At 41.4% G+C, this 19259-nt stretch overlaps 1 protein-coding gene across 1 annotated transcript in view; it reads right to left on the reverse strand.

The window, feature by feature from the left end:
- The window catches only part of LOC144498791 (interleukin-11 receptor subunit alpha-like), a 91219-nt gene that overhangs the window by 63374 nt on the left and 8586 nt on the right, over positions 1 to 19259 (reverse strand). Inside the window, exon 2 of the mRNA XM_078220469.1 lies at positions 3913 to 4006. Coding sequence (XP_078076595.1) covers positions 3913 to 4006 — 94 coding nt within the window. The remainder of the gene's footprint in view (positions 1 to 3912; positions 4007 to 19259) is intronic.

The following is a 19259-nucleotide window of genomic DNA, read 5'->3' on the forward strand; positions in this document are numbered from 1 at the left end:
TTCATTTCTAGAGGGCTAGAATACAAGAGCAGGCATATACTGCTGAGACTGTATAAGGTTCTGGTCAGACCCCATTTGGAATATTGTGAGCGTTTTGGGCCCCATACCTAAAGGAAGGATGTGCTGGCCAGAGGAGGCTCACACAAATGATCCCAGGAATGAAAGGTTTGTCATATGAGGAGTGGTTGAGGAGTCTGGGTCGATACTTGGAGTTTAGAAGGGAGAGAGGGAATCTAATTGAAACCTATAGAATTCTGAGAGGCCTAGATAAAGTGGATGTGGAAAGGATGTTTCCACCAGTGGGAGAGACTAGAATTCGAGGGTACAACCTCAGAGTGACGAGGCGCTTCTCTAAAACTGAGACGAGGAGGAATTTCTTCAGCCAGATGGTGGTGAATCGATGGAACTCTGCCACAGTGGCCTCTGGAGGCCAGGTCATTGAATGTCTTTGAGAGAGAGACAGATAGGGGATCAAGGATTACAGGTAGAAGGCAGGAGAATGGGGATGAGAATCATATCAGCCATGACTGTATGTTGGAGCAGACTCAATGGGCCAAATTCTGTTCCTATATTTTATGATCTAAGGAGTTCAAAGGGTAGAATTTTCTGGATGGCGGGGTTTCCCAAGTCCTACACTCTGTCAACTTGAGGTCATCCAAAACTCTGTTAACCATGCAGTAATACAAACCAAATCCCATTTGCCCATCACTCCAAGTGCTCACTGATCTATACACGCTCCTGACTAAGTAACACCTCAATTTTAAAGTTCCCATCTTGGTTTTCAAATCTTTTCAAAACCCCACGCCTACCCATATATGTAATGTTTTCAAACCCACAATCCCACATTCCTCTGATTTCTGCACTTCTCCAATTCTGGCTTCTTGAAAATCCCCAAATTTAGCTGCTCAACTGGCGAATGCTGAGCCTTCACCTTTCAGAACCCTGAGGTCTGGAGTTCCCTCCCAAATCTCTCCACCGGTCTACCTTGCTTTCCTTCTTCCAAATATACCTCATTGACTAAGTTTATAGTCACCTGTCCTCTCATTCGATAATGACCGTGGTCTTATGTTCATGACAGGACATAAACACAAGTCATGCTTGGTGTCATAAAGCTGCAATAAACATAGCTGCAACACATTTTACGGTGGCACAGTGGTTAGCACTGCTGCCTCAGAGCGCCAGGGACCCGGGTTCAATTCCCGGCTTCTGTCACTGTGTGTGTGGAGTCTGCATGTTCTCCCCATGTCTGCGTGGGTTTCCTCTGGGTGCTCCAGTTTCCTCCCACAGTCCAAAAATCGTGCTGGTTAGGTGCATTGGCCATGCTAAAATTCTCCCTCAGTGTACCGAACAGGCACTGTAGTGTGGCGACTAGGGGATTTTCACAGTCACTTCATTGTGGTGTTAATGCAAGCCTACTTGTGACACTAATAAATAAACATAAACATGTTTTGACATTGTTTTCCCATCTTGCATTTTCCGTTATTGCAGGAAATTTGACAAATCTAAGTTTGACAAAAGCAAAAAACATTATAAAAGACCTATTGTTAATAAAGATTTTAAAAGGTTTACATCACACTGACCTGAAAATAACTGAAGATTGTGTTATGTCGCAACTAATGTTCTAATGAACAGACTATTTGCCATGTCATGTTCCCTTTCAGAATAATTAAGATCATTTGAACTCTGAAGTCAACTAGTCTTTTTTTAAAAATAAAACTGGTAGGGAGGCCATGGAACCTTTACAGATTAAAGGGGAGGAGGTGCTCGCTGTCTTGAGGCAAATCAGAGTGGATAAATCCCCAGGACCGGACAGGGTATTCCCACGGACCTTGAGGGAAGCTAGTGTTGAACTTGCAGGGGCCCTGGCAGACATATTTAAAATGTCAGTATTCACGGGGGAGGTGCCGGATGATTGGAGGGTGGCTTATGTTGTTCCGTTGTTTAAAAAAGGTTCCAAAAGAAATCCGGGAAATTATCGGCCAGTAAGTTTGACGTCGGTGGTGGGCAAGTTATTGGAAGGTGTGATACAGGATAGGATCTACAAATATTTGGATAGACAGGGACTTATTAGGGAGAGTCAACATGGCTTTGTGCGTGGTAGGTCATGTTTGACCAATCTATTAGAGTTTTTCGAGGAGGTTACCAGGAAAGTGGATGAAGGGAAGGCGGTGGATGTTGTCTACCTGGATTTCAGCAAGGCCTTTGACAAGGTCCCTCATGGGAGGTTAGTTAGGAAGGTTCAGTCGCTAGGTATACATGGGGAGGCAGTAAATTGGATAAGACACTGGCTCAATGGAAGAAGCCAGAGAGTGGTTGTGGAAGATTGCTTCTCTGAGTGGAGGCCTGTGACTAGTGGTGTGCCGCAGGGATCGGTGTTGGGTCCATTGTTGTTTGTCATCTATATCAATGATCTGGATGATAATGTGGTCAATTGGATCAGCAAGTTTGCTGATGATACAAAGATTGGAGGTGTAGTGGACAGTGAGGAAGGTTTTCAAAGCTTGCAGAGGGATTTGGACCAACTCGAAAAATGGGCTGAAAAATGGCAAATGGAATTTAACGCAGACAAGTGTGAGATATTGCACTTTGGAAGGACAAATCAAAGTAGAACGTACAGGGTAAATGGTAGGACTCTGAAGAGTGCAGTTGAACAGAGGGATCTGGGAATACAGGTACAGGATTCCTTAAAAGTGACGTCACAGGTGGATAGGGTCGTAAAGAGTGCCTTTGGTACATTGGCCTTTATAAATCGGAGTATCGAGTATAAAAGTTGGAGTGTTATGGTAAGGTTATAGAAGGCATTGGTGAGGCCGAATTTGGAGTATTGTGTACAGTTTTGCTCACCTAGTTACAGGAAGGATGTAAATAAGATTGAAAGAGTGCAGAGAAGGTTCACAAGGATGTTGCCGGGACTTGAGAAGCTGAGTTACAGAGAGAGATTGAATAGGTTGGGACTTTATTCCCTGGAGCGTAGAAGATTGAGGGGAGATTTGATAGAGGTGTATAAGATTTTGATGGGTATAGATAGAGTGAATGCAAGCAGGCTTTTTCTGCTGAGGCTAGGGGAGAAAAAAACCAGAGGGCATGGGTTAAGGGTGAAAGGAGAAAAGTTTAAAGGGAATATTAGGGGGGGCTTCTTCACACAGAGAGTGGTGGGAGTGTGGAATGAGCTGCCGGATAAAGTGGTAAATGCGGGGTCACTTTTAACATTTAAGAAAAACTTGGACGCGTTCATGGATGAGAGGGGTATGGAGGGATATGGTCCAAGTGCAGGTCAGTGGGACTAGGCATAAAATGGTTCAGCACAGACAAGAAGGGGCAAAAGGCCTGTTTCTGAGCTGTAATTTTCTATGGTTCGATGGTTCTCTAAAAAGACAATATTTGCATAATTGAAAGAGTTTCATTGTTTTAGCAATGTGTGTGTGGGGATGCAAAGAGTTCACATGAATTATTGTTCAAGTTATGGAGAAATGCAGTAAAATTAACCAAGATCAGTAGATCAAACCTCTTCACCCATTCCTTTTAAGGGTTACAAGCCCAACAGATTGGTGTAGAGACAATCCAAGTTCATATTTTTGAAATTCTATAAATTCTTCTTTTCGGGTGTGTCTTTTCAAGTGATTGCATTCTTTTCACATCCCCTCTGTCCCGTCTGATGTCATTAGCAAAGGTCCACTGTAAGATTTTCATCTAACTTCAACATCCACCTTTTTTGTCTCACCTTCTCACCACAACAATACAGCTGGAATAAAGTTATTAATGGAGTGGGAGACTGAACAACTACACCATTATTCCATAGTGCCATACCCAAGCCTCAAAGGCACTAGATGCGAGTTGTTTTACATTTTCAGTTGTTGAATAAAAAGCAAATTTCAGCGCTTCCTTCTTCCCTGCAAGATCCACCAACCTTACCTTCCCCTCTGAAAATTTCTGCTCCAGCTGGAATCAAAAGAAAAATTGTGACCGTAACGATTACATGGCATAGGCAGGAGGCAGAACCAATCATCTGAAATGGGAACAAAATAATGGAAGTGAAATGGATTATCGGAAAACACAATAGAATTCATTTAACTCACCGACGCAGCTAAAACCTGTCCATTTTAAAAGGGACCTTGAACAGAAAAGCTCTGACCTTCTGAAATTACATGCGTACAGGAAATTACTACTGTACCACAAATTACCGTGCCACAGAATATCCTGACATCTAACTGCTAAAGTATTGACCTTTTCGCTTTATCAATTAATAGAGAAATGCCAGTGCTCGTAAAACTATATCAGGCAAGGACAGTTAAGACTTTAGTTGTCAACCAGAGAGATATGGTAAACGTATTGAATGACTAATTTCCCAGATACTTTTAAACTGCACTATATTAGTCTCCTCAGGAGTGGGCTTTGCTTTTTTATTTATACCTTTATAAATGATGCACCTTAATACTACTGAATAATACAGGAAGCAATTCCCATCAAGAGAATGGTGGTTAAAATGACCACATCACATCACTACATATATTAAATAATAAAACAGCCAATTATCAAGATATTCATCTATACTGATGTTCCATTTGAAATCAGATTAAGAACTGTATTAAGAACCATCATATGCTCTTACACAAAAACAAAAAAAGGTCCATGATCTATGCTCAGAGTGTTTTATTTCACTATAGAGCAATGGAAACTTCTGTAACAGAATTAGTTTTAAGTGACCTATTTGTTGTATTGTTAAACATTAGAAATAAGATAATAGATTTAAATTGGTTTAACTTAATGTTTCTGTGTAAGAAAGGGTAAACCTAATCTATGTGTGGGGGTCTTGGTAAGTTCAAGCTGTGCTTCTCATGTGCTTAGAGGGGGCTATGATGTGAAAAGTAAAGCAGCTGGGAGACGTAAAAGTTATTCATTAGCAACCAGAACACCTTTTGGGGTCGGAAGGTTTTTTTGAGTGTAATTTTATAACTGAATTCATAGTTATTGGTTACAGGAGGCTAGAGAGGGAACATCTCTCTCAATTTTTCTAGAAGGAAAGCCATACCATGGAGTAATGGTTAAGAAAATAAGTTCAGAAAATTTAAAAGAACAGCTCGTTAAGGAAACTAGAGAGAAATGAACAGAAGTTTCTAAGAAGCCTGAAGTTAAAGGAACAAAGAGTAACTTGGAACTAGAGCACTCTTCTCTAAAGCCACAGATAAAGTTAAATTAAGTTGGCTCATGTGGCAAGAAAGATATCTGAAGTTGTTCTGAGGTTTGTGACATTTTACTACAGCTTATGAGACATTATTTGAAATAATTGTGAAAATTGATGGCTGGATTGGAGAGTTGGTGTAAAAGTATTTAAGACAAAGGAAACCTAAAAGGAGAGGCGGAAAGCCTGGTACTGGATTCCTTGTTAAAAGGAGAGTGGAAGTTTTGTTTTAAAGGATAGTTGGAAACCCTGGAGCAAATTCTTAATGAAATCAGCTGACGGAAAGCATTGTTTGAAAGAAGATTTTAAAGCATTTAGGACTTTTTAAGGAGTGCAGTTTGGAAACATTCATGTGATAATCATCTGGGGAGATTGGGAGAAGAAATCAATGGAAGATCTGTAGAGCGGCATCAACCATTTTGTTTCAGAGTGGAGTGTTATATTGTATTATGATCAGACTTTTCATGTTTAATAATTTTTTTCTCTTGCTGTTAAAAATTAGCGGTCCTTTGTTCCTCCACATTTTCTTAAAAAAGTAAAATGTTATGGTGTTCTGAGCCAGGGATCCATTCTGAGATCTTACCATCCTGCAGCAACACCAACTGGGATTGTAATACTACACAGACTAATTGTACCACATTAGATTAGCATCAAGCTATAGCTCACTAATCCATGTATGCAACATTAACACAATTTCATCACTTGTACCACTAACTTTTGACAGTTCCATACAACAGTGGCTTTCTTTGCTCACATGATACCTTTGCTTTTCTTTTTAATTGGGAAAGAATAAGAATAAGAGAGAAAAAAAACTTTCTTGCAAAGCATAGTAACCAACACAATTTTAAGTGGTTCATTTTTAGCATTTCCAGTTCTGATGAAAGGTTATTGACCTGTTCCTCTCTCCTCCGGTGCTGCCTGGCCAGAGCTTCAAGCATTTCCTGTTTTCTTACAATTTTAAACATTAAATGTTTTTCAAACATAGCAACAAAATGCTCTGAACCTTAAAAATACTAATATCAACATTATTATATAAACAAACACAAGATATGCTACTTAACAACAAACATTGAATTCTACTTTACCCTGACTCCAACCTCATGCATTCTCTTGTTCCTGTGCTCCACTCTCAATGGCTATGTCTTCAGTTACATAGGTTCCACTCTCAAACTCTAAGGCCAGAATTCTGTGACTTTGCCTGCAGCTGGGATTAGCCGATTCCACTGTCGTGAACGGAGATTTGGCTGAGTGCCAAATTCTCCATTCTCACTGGCAATGGTATCGAGGGCATGCGAGACCGGAGAGTTCCAGCCTAAACCATCTACTTCTTCACCCATCTTCTCCTTTAAAATCTTCTTCAAAACCAACCTCTTCAACGAAGCTTTTGATCACCACTTAGTATCTTTTAGACTCAACATTTGTTCTACTTATTTTACAGCGAAGCACCTTAGAACATTGTCTTCATTAAGAAGCTTGATATAAATAGCACTTGCTCTGAAAAATTCTCTTCACTCATTGGGTTACTATTATTGAGTCATGGAAATTTGTCAAGCAAATTCAGAGGACGATCTTATCGGCTCCTGTAGAATTGGGCGAAAAATTGGGCTCGCGCCTGGTTTCTCACCTCTCACGATGTTACCAGCTCCATTCTGCCAGCGAAAACTTCAATATTCATTTGTTAATTTCAATGCAATTGTGTGTCCCGGGCACTATCATCCAGGCTCACTTGTCCTTACCTGGTCAGTGGAGGTCCTCACCGGCAAGGATAATATATGGTCCCCACTAACAGGGACCGAACGTGATGGCCTCACCGGTGGAAACAGAGGTCATTGAGGCTCCATAGGTGGTCAAGGACATTGGCGGGCAGTACACCCTAGCACTACAGGACACCAGCAGTGCCGGGGGGGGACATGACTGGGTTGGGGCAATGATGGGAAGGTGGGGGGGGGGTACTCTTCATCGGAGAGTGGGAAGGGATCGGCCTGTACACGGTGCACTGGGAGATCGGGCCACATGTGCAATGGTGCCCCTAGAGCTCGGTTGCCAGCTTCCCAGTATGAATAGGCTCTGCCCACCTCCCTGCTGATGGAAATGACATTTTGCCTCTCTTTTTTTTTGAAAGTGCCATACAATTGTGTCTGGCAGCTCACCCAAAAGATGGGTGCAATTCTCTCCCACTTTTCTCATGCTCGTTCGGCACTTCAATTGTTTTTCGTAAGATCGCCCCTTATTCTATCTTTGAAAATTGAAACACAATTTAAACCTTGGCAATGATTTAATATGAGCACTGCCTTTGAGAAGTTTTCCAGGGTTTCACAATAATGTTTGGAGGGGTGTTCCATTCCCTTCACCTACAGAATTCAATATCCATTCACCTTTTCCTTCAGGAATTCCCATCTCTCTCATTTTGGTCACATGGAGTCACCCAGGCGATTTCTATTCTCGCCTCCTGCATTCAATGGGAGGATAGCGAGCTGGGACCATCTACTCCTTACACTGTCTGTGCCCTCTCCTGTGAGTTCTACACCTTTTTCTCTGAGGGAGAGAAAGGCCAGGCAAACCCCTCACCCATACCAGCTGCTCATTTAAGTCAGCTGCTGCATGTATCAGTGTTGTCAGGTCCTCAACAGTGCTAGGGCTCTGGATCTTACTAACGGGTTAGTGTTCACCTAGGGCAAAGAGTTTTCCATGTTCAGGAGTAGCATGTACCCTCAAAGCTGCTCAGCTGCTGTGTCTACAGATCTGGAAGCCAGGGCAAGAAGTTTGTAATAGGTCCTCTGGACAACACTGTGGCTCTGCCTCTCTCGTATAGCCTCCAATATAACCTCAAGACTACATCAGAAAACTGTGAGGCAATGTCCAGGGTGCGAGGCCTCTGCCTCTACCCCTGTTTGCATTTCCACTGCAATGCACAACCACTACCAGAGTAATGGTTGCCATCAAATCTTTAAATCGGGCCTGGCTTTCACCCTGCACCCATTGGCTACCAAAATCATCCTCCAATCAATTAGCAGCCCACCTCAGGTAAGACTCACAGGCTTTAATTATTTCCCTTTTCATCCTTGCTCCAATGTCAGGTAGTGTGGTTCCAATGTTGGATTTTTGATTTGATTTATTGTCACATGTATAGAGTGTAAAATATTTTTTCTTGCGTGCTATACAAAGCATACCATCCACAAAGAAGGAAACGAGAGAGTGCAGAATGTAGTATTACAGTCATAGCTAGGGTGTAGAGAAAGATCAATTCAGTGCGAGGTAGGTCTATTCAAAAGTCTGATGGCAGCAGGGAAGAAGCTGTTCTCGAGTCGGTTGGTACATGACCGTTCCCAATCATATGACATCCTGCCCTCATCCTAACTAAATAAAGCAAAATACTGTGATGTTAGAAATGGAAAATGAAAATGTTGTAAAAGCTCAGGTGTGGTAACATATGTGGAGATGGTTCGGGTTGATGACATTTTGACAGAAGTTTGACATGTAGTGGGTTTTAGTCCAATACAAAAACAGGGAAAAGGTTGGTGGAGGTTGGGGTGATGTTGAAGGGTGTGGGGTGGGGAGAGAACAAAATGGCAAAGTAGAAGGTCTTTGATAGTCTCAGTGGAGATTAGATAACTGAAGTCACAGTGATGCAGGGACAAGTCAAAGAAAAAAGGGATGGATCTGGAGGAGATGTAACTAATAACAATCATTATTAACAGTTGCGTCCAAAAAAAATGGGGAGAGGTTATCATTTGAAATTGTTGAACATAATGAGAAGTCCAGAAAGCTGTAAAGCACCCAACTGACAGGTGGAAGTGCTATTCCTCAAGTTTACACTGAACTTCATTGGCACAGGACAAAGCAGGAGCGAGGTGAAGAATTAAAGTGACAAGACAACCAGAAGCTTGAGGGCCCACTTGGAAATGCGTTCGGCAAAACAGTCACCCTACCCACAGTCAGTCTCCCCAGTGCAGGGGACATTGCATAATGAATAGAAAATATGATATACTAAAACAGAAGTTGAAATTGTGAGGTGGGAAGGGAACCCGCTTGCTGTTCTGGGAAGGGAGGGAAAGGGATATGAGAAATGGAATAGACACAGTCAAGTTCCCCAGCAAGCACAGCCAGGAGCATCCTCCGTTGGAGAAAAAGGAAGATAAATGAATGCCCAGATTTGGAAGGAGATGGAGAGGCTGGGAGAACAAAACAGAATCATCACATTACATGGGGATGGGGCAAGGGGCAACAAATAGTAATGAAAGATTTAAGTTTAGGAGTAATTAAAGATGCAAAGGGTTAAATTTTTAAACAAAGAAGATGAAAGAGCGCTTACGTAAGTTATATCATGGGAATAATACATGAAAAGAAAATCTGGAACAATTAGATAGGCTAACTATAGAGGAGTATTTATAAAATTGCCTTGTGGGACTCCAGTAGCAAAAGCACAGGTTCCAGTGGCAGGCAATCTAACACTTCAGGAAGGCAGAAAGGAAATAACAGTCTCTGTCACAATCTTATAAATATCTTTGCATATGGAAGTTGTAAGAACTGGAAGGTTTTCAGTGTAACATCTCTGTTGAAAAATCTTGTGATAAGGACGGTGGATACAAATGCAATAAGAAGTTTTCAAAAGGGAAATTTGATAAGTACTCAGAAAGGGAAAAGACAGGGCTGAACATCTCCTTCAAAAAGTTGGCACAGGCATAATGGACAAAACAGCATCTTACAGTGCTATATCATTCAATGATGCATGCAATGCCAGCATCTCCATGCTCCTCCATTGCCCACCATTCCCATTTTTGATTTGGTTTTACCTCAGTTTCACTTGTAGCTTACTGATAATTTTGTAATGAGGTTGACGACAAAAATGCTTCAGGCCCTTGCTCTGACAACAATGGGTGGGCAACCAATAGCTCCACCCACTGCCCAACCACTGTGACAAAATAATAATTGATCCTCAGATTCCCTACCAGAATGCATGGTGGAAGCAGTTTGCACAACAGTTATTAAAAAGGGAAGTGGAATAAATAGTTGAAAAATGAATGTGTTAAAAAAAAAGTCTGGGGAAAAGGCAAGGGAAACAGGACAAAGTCAATAGCTCTTTTAGAGGGCTGACACAGACAAGATGGGTCAAATGGCCTCCTTCTCTGCAATAAGGTTCTATGATTCCTTTGTGTGAGCTTCCACTGTGGTATTCCAGACCTCAGTCTTGGCCAAACCTTACCTTGCTTGAAAATATTTAATTTGGATCCTGCAGTGAGAATCAGGTTTACAAAATCTATCATTTTGCATAAACTTTCACTAAAACATATCAGAATTTTGGTGACTTTCAACAATCTTCCTCCAGCAATTACCTATAGAAGATTAGTGTTTCCATTTAGAATATTAGAACAAATTTTGAGCTTGTGCCAACTTTTGGTTCTTCTTGAGCTAATTCCCTACTGGGTCCATAATTGCATTCTTAAAATGTTTTTGGAAAATTTAAGAATGCCAGACAGAGCTAAATGCAAAAAGTTGCAAAGACCAACCACACCAGACTGAATTTTAATTCCACAATCTGATCCTCATGCCAGCTGAAGCATGGATCTGGAACTCAGGAGGGGCTGTGCTGAGACACTAGAGATGATTTGTCAATTAGGATGCTACCTTAGGGAGCCACATTCAATTAGGTCCTGACAGCCCAGCAGATCTATGCTGGACTCTTTGCAGGATGTATCTCTGCACTCACTGCCCCCACTCTCCTCTCCCCAGCCACTGGGAGACCAACACCATTAAATCTGCAGGTTCCAGCTACACTGGGCAGCCCATCCCATCTGGAAAATCAAGGCAGCACTTTAGTGGCCTAACTGGCTCCCCACCATTTGTGGGCAAGTAGCCATCAACACCCAGATGCCACCTCCCTCAGAGACTGGAATATGCTGGCAGACTGGCACTCCAGCAAGTGTTGAGGAATTGCCAGGGCGTGTGCCACCAACACACCTGCACCTCATGACGAAAATCCTGCCCAAGTATGAGAATTTTGGAAAAACCATCGATTGCGAATTAGCAGCCTACTTACCTCTCGGCTGATTTTCTTTTATCATCATCCATTTTGCACTACTTTCCAGGAATAATGTCACCCCCAAAAGGCTTTGGCTTTGATTATAAATCTCTCAGGTAGGTAGGAAAGCGTCAGGCAAGTGCTTAAAATCCAACTTTCCAATTCCTATTGCCATCCCAGCACCAAAAAATTTATGTAAGAAATTCAAGAAGATTCTCACTAGAGGGGGAACAGTAGGGCAAAAGGAGCTTCGTGGATAATGAAAAAGATGAGATTAAGATGAAACAATAAGTATGCTCATGGAGAGATGTTTGATGGGTGAAAGAACCGAGAACCAGGCTGAATATTGAAGGCTCAGAGGAGAACTATAAAAACAAATACAAGAAGCAAAAGATAGAGTATATGGCAGCTAATGAAGCTGAACCCAAAAGTCTTCTTTCGGCATATAAATAGGCAAAAAGGTGGCAAGAGAATAAGTAGGGCTGATTAGGGAACAAAGAAGGCACTTATGCATGGAGGTGTGCCAGGGTGGTGCTAAGGTATTAAATTAACACTTTGCATCTGCCATTACAGATGTTGCCACGATCATGGTAAAAAAGAGCAGATAGTTCAGCAGAAGGGTTTAAAACTGCTAATGTGGAGGTAATGGAAAGATTTTCTGTAATTCAAGTTAATAAGGTACCAGGGCCAGGTTGCCTTTTCTTGAGGAAAGGTTGGACAGGCTCGGCTTGTATCCGCTGGAGCTTAGAGAATTAAGAGGCCACTTGATTGAAAGATATATCCTGTGGTGTCTTGACATGGGTGGATGTGGAGAGGATGTTTCCTCTTGTGGGAGAATCGAGGGATCATTGTTTAAAACCTAGCCCACTTAAAATAGATCCATTTAAAATGGAGGTGATGTGAAATATCTTCTTCAGAGAGTCGTGAGTTGTTGGAACTCTCTTTCTGAAGCAGAGTCTTTAAATATTTTTAAGGCAGAGGTGGATAGATACTTGGTAAACAAGGGGGTAGGTGAGATGCAGATTTGAGGTTACTATCAGATCGACCATGATCTTGTTAAATAACAAAGCAGGTTCAAAGGAAGACTACTCCCATGCTCCTTGTTTGCACAGAGAACAGTTTCAAAATTTGCAGATGATACAAAACTTGGAAGTATTGTGAACATACTGTAGAACTTCAAAAGTTTATAGGAAGATTGGTGGAATGGATGGACAAAAGAAAAATAAAACAATTATTCCAGAGAACTGTGAAATGATGCATTTTGGTAGGAACAACATGGAAAGCCAATATGAAGGGAAGGGTACAATTCTCAAAGGGTGCAGGAGCACAGGGACCTGGATGTGTAAATCACTGAAGGTGGCAGGACATGTTGAAAGAGTTCAGAAAAACTTACAGTATCTTGGGTTTTATCAATAGAGGCATAGAGTACAAAAGCAAGGGAGTTATGTTGAACCTGGATAAAGCAATGGTTCAGCCTCAGCCAGAGAATAGGGTCCAGTTCTGGGCATCACAAGGGAGAATATGAAGACATTGGAGAGTGCAGAAAAGATTCACAAGAATGGTTTCAAGAATTAGGAACTTCAGTAATATCAAAAGATTGGAGAAGTTGAGACTATTCTCCTTGGAGAACAGGAAGTTGAGAGAAGATATGATAGAAGTATTCAAAATCATGTGGGCTCTGGACAGAATAGACAGGGAGAAACTATTCCCATTGGTAGAAGAATTGAGAACCAGAAGAAACAGATATACGGTACTTGGCAAAAGCAGCAATGGCGACATGAGAAAAATGTTTTTTATGCAATGAATGATTAAAATCTGGAATACACGGAGAGTGCGGTAGAGTCAGGGTTAATTCAACATCCTGAGGGTCACCATTGACCATAAACTGAACTGGGCTAACAATTTAAATACTGCCACTACAGAAGCAGGTCAGAGGTTAGGAATCCTGTGGCGAGTAACTTGCCTCCTGACTCCGCAAAGCCAGCGCACAATCTACAAGGCACAAGTCAAATGTCTGATGGAATACTCTTTATTTGCCTGGATGACTGCAGCCCCAACGACACTCAAAAAGCTCAACACCATCCAGGACAATACAGCCCACTTGATTGACACCCCATCCATACCAATGTACAGTGGCAGCAGTGTGCACCATCCACAAGATGCACTTCAGGAACTCACTGAGGCCTTTTCCAAACACACGCAGTACCATTTTGAAGGACAAGGGCAGCAGGACATGGGGATACCATCACCTGTAAACTCTCCTCCAAGCCATTCACCATCCTGACTTGGAAATGTATTGGCGCTCCTTCACTGTCGCTGAGCCAAAATCTTGGAACTCCCTCATTAACAGCACTGTGGGTGTACCCACACTACATGGACTGCAGTGGTTCAAGAAGGAAGCTCACTACCGCCTTCTCGAGGGCAATTAGGGATGGGCAATGAATGCTGGCCTAGCCAGCGATGCCACATCCCTTGAATGAAAAATAACTGAGGCTTTCAAAAGGTAATTGGGATTGTTATCTGAAAATTAAAGTTTTCCAGGGTCACAGGTGGTTTGCTCCTTCTGAGGGCCAGAACTGACATGATGGGCTGAATGTTCTCCTTCTGCAATGCAAGTATTCTATGATTCTAGAAAGAAATGTAAGTGTCGTCAGCCCTCATTGTACCAATTCCCGGTATCCTTGCATAACCATAGTGCCTTCATTGACCAAAGCATCGATGGCTCATAACTGGAAAACAGAAATTGGCAACTATTTGCAATAGCACTTGCAATGAGGAAAATCAACAACTGACACCAGTTCAGATTACACATTTTGCGACATGCAATGTGCACATCGTGTACCCATCACTAATAAAACCAAATATTCCAACCCTAATCAACCTGCAGGCTCAACAACTATTTTCTTGTGCATTTAGATAACAAAAATTTAACACGTGGTAGTCACTGAGCACAAAGGAGGGACACCGGTAAAACAAAATACGATCAAGCGCACATTAAACTTGAATCACCAAATTTTAAATTTAGGTTACAGTATGTAACCTCCCCTGTCTGGAGTGCTTGGGATCAAGAAATTTCTGAATTTTCTGGATTATGGAAAAATGTTAGAATGTGTAGCCACAAAGTTAAAAAGGTTATCAGCCTATTCTCAAATAATTAATGTTAGAAACCCAATTTGGAAACTAAAGCAAACAAGCCAGAAATTATGCTGGGATGGTGGTGGACATCACCACTCCCCAACCCCCACCAAATGTAAAATTCATCCTCAGATCCATCAGATGTGCTTTACTCCACATTTATAATCTATAAAATATATAGTTTTGGTGATCAAGCTTTAGTTGAAAGTTTAATATCAAATCAGATAAAATTTCAGTGGACCAGTATTCTGGTCCATTAAGATAAAACAATTGTGGCAAGCTGTACTACCAAATGTCCTGTCATTAAGAATTATTGCACAGGAGCTGGAGAAAGGGAGGATCTGTGTCTTGTACTGAACAAAAATGGTACCAGGAGGCAACAGGAAACATGGGACAACTAAAGCTTTTCTTTTTGAGGTGAGGGAGCAATAGGGTAGATTTTTGTCTATACTGCCTAGTGTAAATCAGGTGTGGAGAATCACACAACTTAGATCATGTAAAATTTTCCCTTCAAAATAATGCAAGAAAAAAATATTCAGGCAGGTTCTACTACTAACATGCAATTAATCCTATTTGAGTTATGCTTCCTGCATTCTACTCATACGAGGCAGATGAACCTCTACCCCTATGACTCTATAATACACACTCGGGAATTAACGTGACATTTTCTTGAGAAAGCTTTGCTGTACTCTGTTATTTTCAAGATTAACTTACACGCACTAATGTTGAAAAATATCAAGGTGACCATTTATCTTTTTTCATTGACGTCACAGTGCTGAGCACATTCAGTACAGCTTCATCAAAACAGTGCCACCAAGCAAACACAGAAGTGTTTTTCTCAACACAGGAAAGTGTTTTAATAGAACAACAGATGGCAGTAAATGTGGTAATCATGCTGCACCAATCCATCGATGCATGTTAACTAAAATGGCTGGCCTCTTGCGAATCTCTTGTTTTAAAACAAGCATCTATTTTCATGCAAAAAACTGATGCAGAGGAATTTTTTCTCTCGGGGGAGTCTTGCTAAAACTACACAAGGCACTAGTTAGACTACCCTGGAATACTGTGAACAGTTTTGGTCCCCTTGTCTAAAGAAAGATATGACAGCATTGGAGGCAATCCAGAGAAGGTTCACTAATTGATCCCAGGCGGGGAGTGATTTTCTCATGAGGAGAGGTTGAATAAGTTGAGTCTGTACTCATTGGAATCTCGAAGATTGAGAGGGTGACCTTATTGAGGCATGTAATATTCTCGGGGGGGGGGGGGGCTTGACAGGGTAGATGCTGAGAGGTTGTTTCACCTTGTAGGAGAGTCTAGGAAAAGAGAGGATAATCTCGGAGTAAGGAGTCACCCATTTAAGACAAAAATAAGGAGGAATTTATTCTCTCAGAGGATAGTGAATCTGTTGAATTCTTTACCACAGAGGGTTGTTGAGACTGGGTCATTGAGTATGTTCAAGGCCGAGATAGACAATTTTTTAAATCAGTAACGGAAATACGGGATATGGCGATAAGATGGGAAAGTGGAGTTGATTATCATATCAGGTCAGTTATGATCTCACTGAATGGCGGAGCAGACGGGCTGAATGGCCTACTTCTGCTCTCACATCTTATGGTCTTCAACAAATTAAGGGAAAAGCAATTTCAAGGCAAGGACTTAGTACTGAAAATATGCCACGTTATTAAATTATTTCTAGGAATATCTACCAGTAAATTCCAAAGACCTTCACTTTAATAAATACAACATTAAAAGACCTAAACTGAAGAAATATCTGCTGATTGTATCTGCAACTCAGCAACATCTTTCAGTTATCAAACTAAAAATGGGGATCGACTGGGATTGCCAGAGGTAAAAAGGAAACAACAGAACTTGTTTAGCAATACAATCAAATCTATAGATTGCTGTCTAACTCACTGTCAGTACTGTTTGTACTCTACCAGTAGTCCAAGGATATCAGGTTTTATGTTGCAATTTCACGTGAAGGCACCAAAGTACAGGTTATTGTCCAAGTACTTTTATGGGAATAACAAACAGACATTATTTGAACTAGTTATTTGGAGTATGTACTTACATCCATACAAGCGAAGCTTAAAATATCTTTCACCTTAAAAACAAGCTTTACTGTTACTATTTTACCTAGTAAGAAGTTTAACAACACCAGGTTAAAGTCCAACAGGTTTATTTGGTAGCAAAAGCCAGTGGCTTTTGCTACCAAATAAACCTGTTGGACTTTAACCTGGTGTTGTTAAACTTCTTACTGTGTTTACCCCAGTCCAACGTCGGCATCTCCACATCATGACTATTTTACCTGCCATTTGACAAAACCAAGTTATCAGAATGACGTGTTTTAACTTGTGGAGAGGGAGAAGAAAGAAAAGCACCAAAGAGTGTTTTGTTTTATCTCAAACTCCAGTAAATAAATCATGCTCAATAATTTAGTAGATTTTACAAAAATGTGGCTTTCAACTCTGTAGACCAGGGGAATGCTGGGTCTGGCTAACCACGTCCCTGGCTTCTCTTCCTGATCCTACCTCTGTCACCTTTGGCATCGTGATGTGGAGATGCCGACGTTGGACTGGGGTAAACACAGCAAGAAGTCTCACAACACCAGGATACAGTCCAACAGGTTTATTTGATAGCAAAAGCCACTAGCTTTCGGAGCGCTGCTCCTTCGTCAGGTAAGTGGGAGTTCTGTTCACAAACAGGGCATATAAAGACACAAACTCAATTTACAAAATAATGGTTGGAATGCGAGTCTTTACAGGTAATCAAGTCTTAAAGGTACAAATAATGTGAGTGGAGAGAGGATTAAGCACAGATTAAAGTGATGTGTATCATCTTCAGCCGGGACAGTTAGTGAGATTTTGCAAGCCCAGGCAAGTCGTGGGGGTTACTAATAGCGTGACATGAACCCAAGATCCCGGTTGAGGCCGTCCTCATGTGTGCGGAACTTGGCTATCAGTCTCTGCTCAGCGACTCTGCGTTGTCGTATGTCGTGAAGGCCGCCTTGGAGAACGCTTACCTGAAGATCAGAGGCCGAATGCCCGTGACCGCTGAAGTGTTCCCCAACAGGAAGAGAACACTCTTGCTTGGTGATTGTTGAGCAGTGTTCATTCATCCGTTGTCGTAGCGTCTGCATGTCATGACCATGCAGACGCTACGACAACGGATGAATGAACACCGCTCAACAATCACCAAGCAAGACTGTTCTCTTCCTGTTGGGGAACACTTCAGCGGTCACGGGCATTCGGCCTTTGATCTTGAAGTAAGCGTTCTCCAAGGTGGCCTTCACGACATACGACAGCACAGAGTCGCTGAGCAGAGACTGATAGCCAAGTTCTGCACACATGAGGACGGCCTCAACCGGGATCTTGGGTTCATGTCACGCTATTAGTAACCCCCACGACTTGCCTGGGCTTGCAAAATCTCACTAACTGTCCCAGCTGGAGACAATACACATCTCTTTAACCTGTGCTTAACCCTCTCTCCACTCACATTGTCTGTACCTTTAAGACTTGATTATCTGTAAAGACTCGCATTCCAACCATTATTTTGTAAATTGAGTTTGTGTCTTTATATGTCCTGTCCGTGAACAGAACTCCCACTCACCTGATGAAGAAGCAGCGCTCCGAAAGCTAGTGGCTTTTGCTACCAAATAAACCTGTTGGACTTTAACCTGGTGTTGTGAGACTTCTACCTTTGGCATCCCCAAGGATCAACCCCTTCCTTCCATTTTTCATCTGCATGCTTTCCCTTGGTGACATTTGAGAATATGACATTAGTTTTCACATCTGCACTTAGGAAACCCAGCTCTATCTCAGCAGAACCTCTCTCAACTCCTCTCTGTTGCTAAGTTATCAGATGGTTCATCTGACATCCAGTACTGAAAGAACACAAATTTCCCATTAAATATTATTAAAACTGAAGCCATTGTTTCGACACCACTCCAAACTATCGTTTCCCTCCCTCTCCATTGCAACTGTCTGAGATTAAGCCAGTCTGTTCAAAGTCTTACGTCATCGCAATTCAACTGGCTGATGAATGAACGTGAAGCTTGTCCTCCACATTGTGAATGCACAGAATTATCTTTTGTTCGCCTTTAGAAGAATAAAGGCATATAGGATTCTGATGATTTTTTCCCTGAGGGAGAAACAAGAACTAGGCAATACTGTTTGGAAATAAGGGGCCCTCCATTAACATGCAGATGAGGAGAATTTTTTTCTCTTACAGGATCATCAGTCTTGGAACTCTCTTCCACAGACAGTAGTGGAGGCTGGATCATCGAGTAGGATTAAGTTGAGTTGGACAGATTTTTGATGTAAAAGAGTCAAGGGTACTGGGGGGAGGGGGGTAGGGGCACAGTTATCCACCAAATCAAATCCCAAGGATCTGCAAATTAACTTTTCATTTCTCTCCATATTTCTCCCTCAACAAAATATTATATTTATAATATTATATTTAGAATAACATTTATAATAATATTTATGAAGCTGAAAATAAAAGTACAAGGCATAACTATGAGCCTGAAGAAAGCCTTTTCTTACTTACTACTATGAGTGTGAAGTAGAGGGAAGGAGGGAAAGAAAAGGATGTAATAATCAATTTGCTTTAAGCCAAAAATTTAAAACATAATTCGATTTACAAACTAATACTTTAGACCCTCAGAAGCGGAAATTGGATTTTTTTTTTGGCCTTATTTTGAAAATCCAGTTGAACAGGCAGATTAATTTTGAAGCATTACAGGTATTCCTACATTATTTTTCACAAAAGTTGCACCAAACATTTATCTTGGTATTACTAAAAACATATACTTGCATTTATTAACCATGATATGAAATGGATCATTTCTGTCACTAGAGGCTTTTACATTGGCCTAAGAGATGTGTTTCACCTCTTGTTCTGATGCATGAGTTTCATACTCTTGAT

This window comes from Mustelus asterias, chromosome 1 (assembly GCF_964213995.1).
Source record: "Mustelus asterias chromosome 1, sMusAst1.hap1.1, whole genome shotgun sequence".
Taxonomy (NCBI): domain Eukaryota; kingdom Metazoa; phylum Chordata; class Chondrichthyes; order Carcharhiniformes; family Triakidae; genus Mustelus; species Mustelus asterias.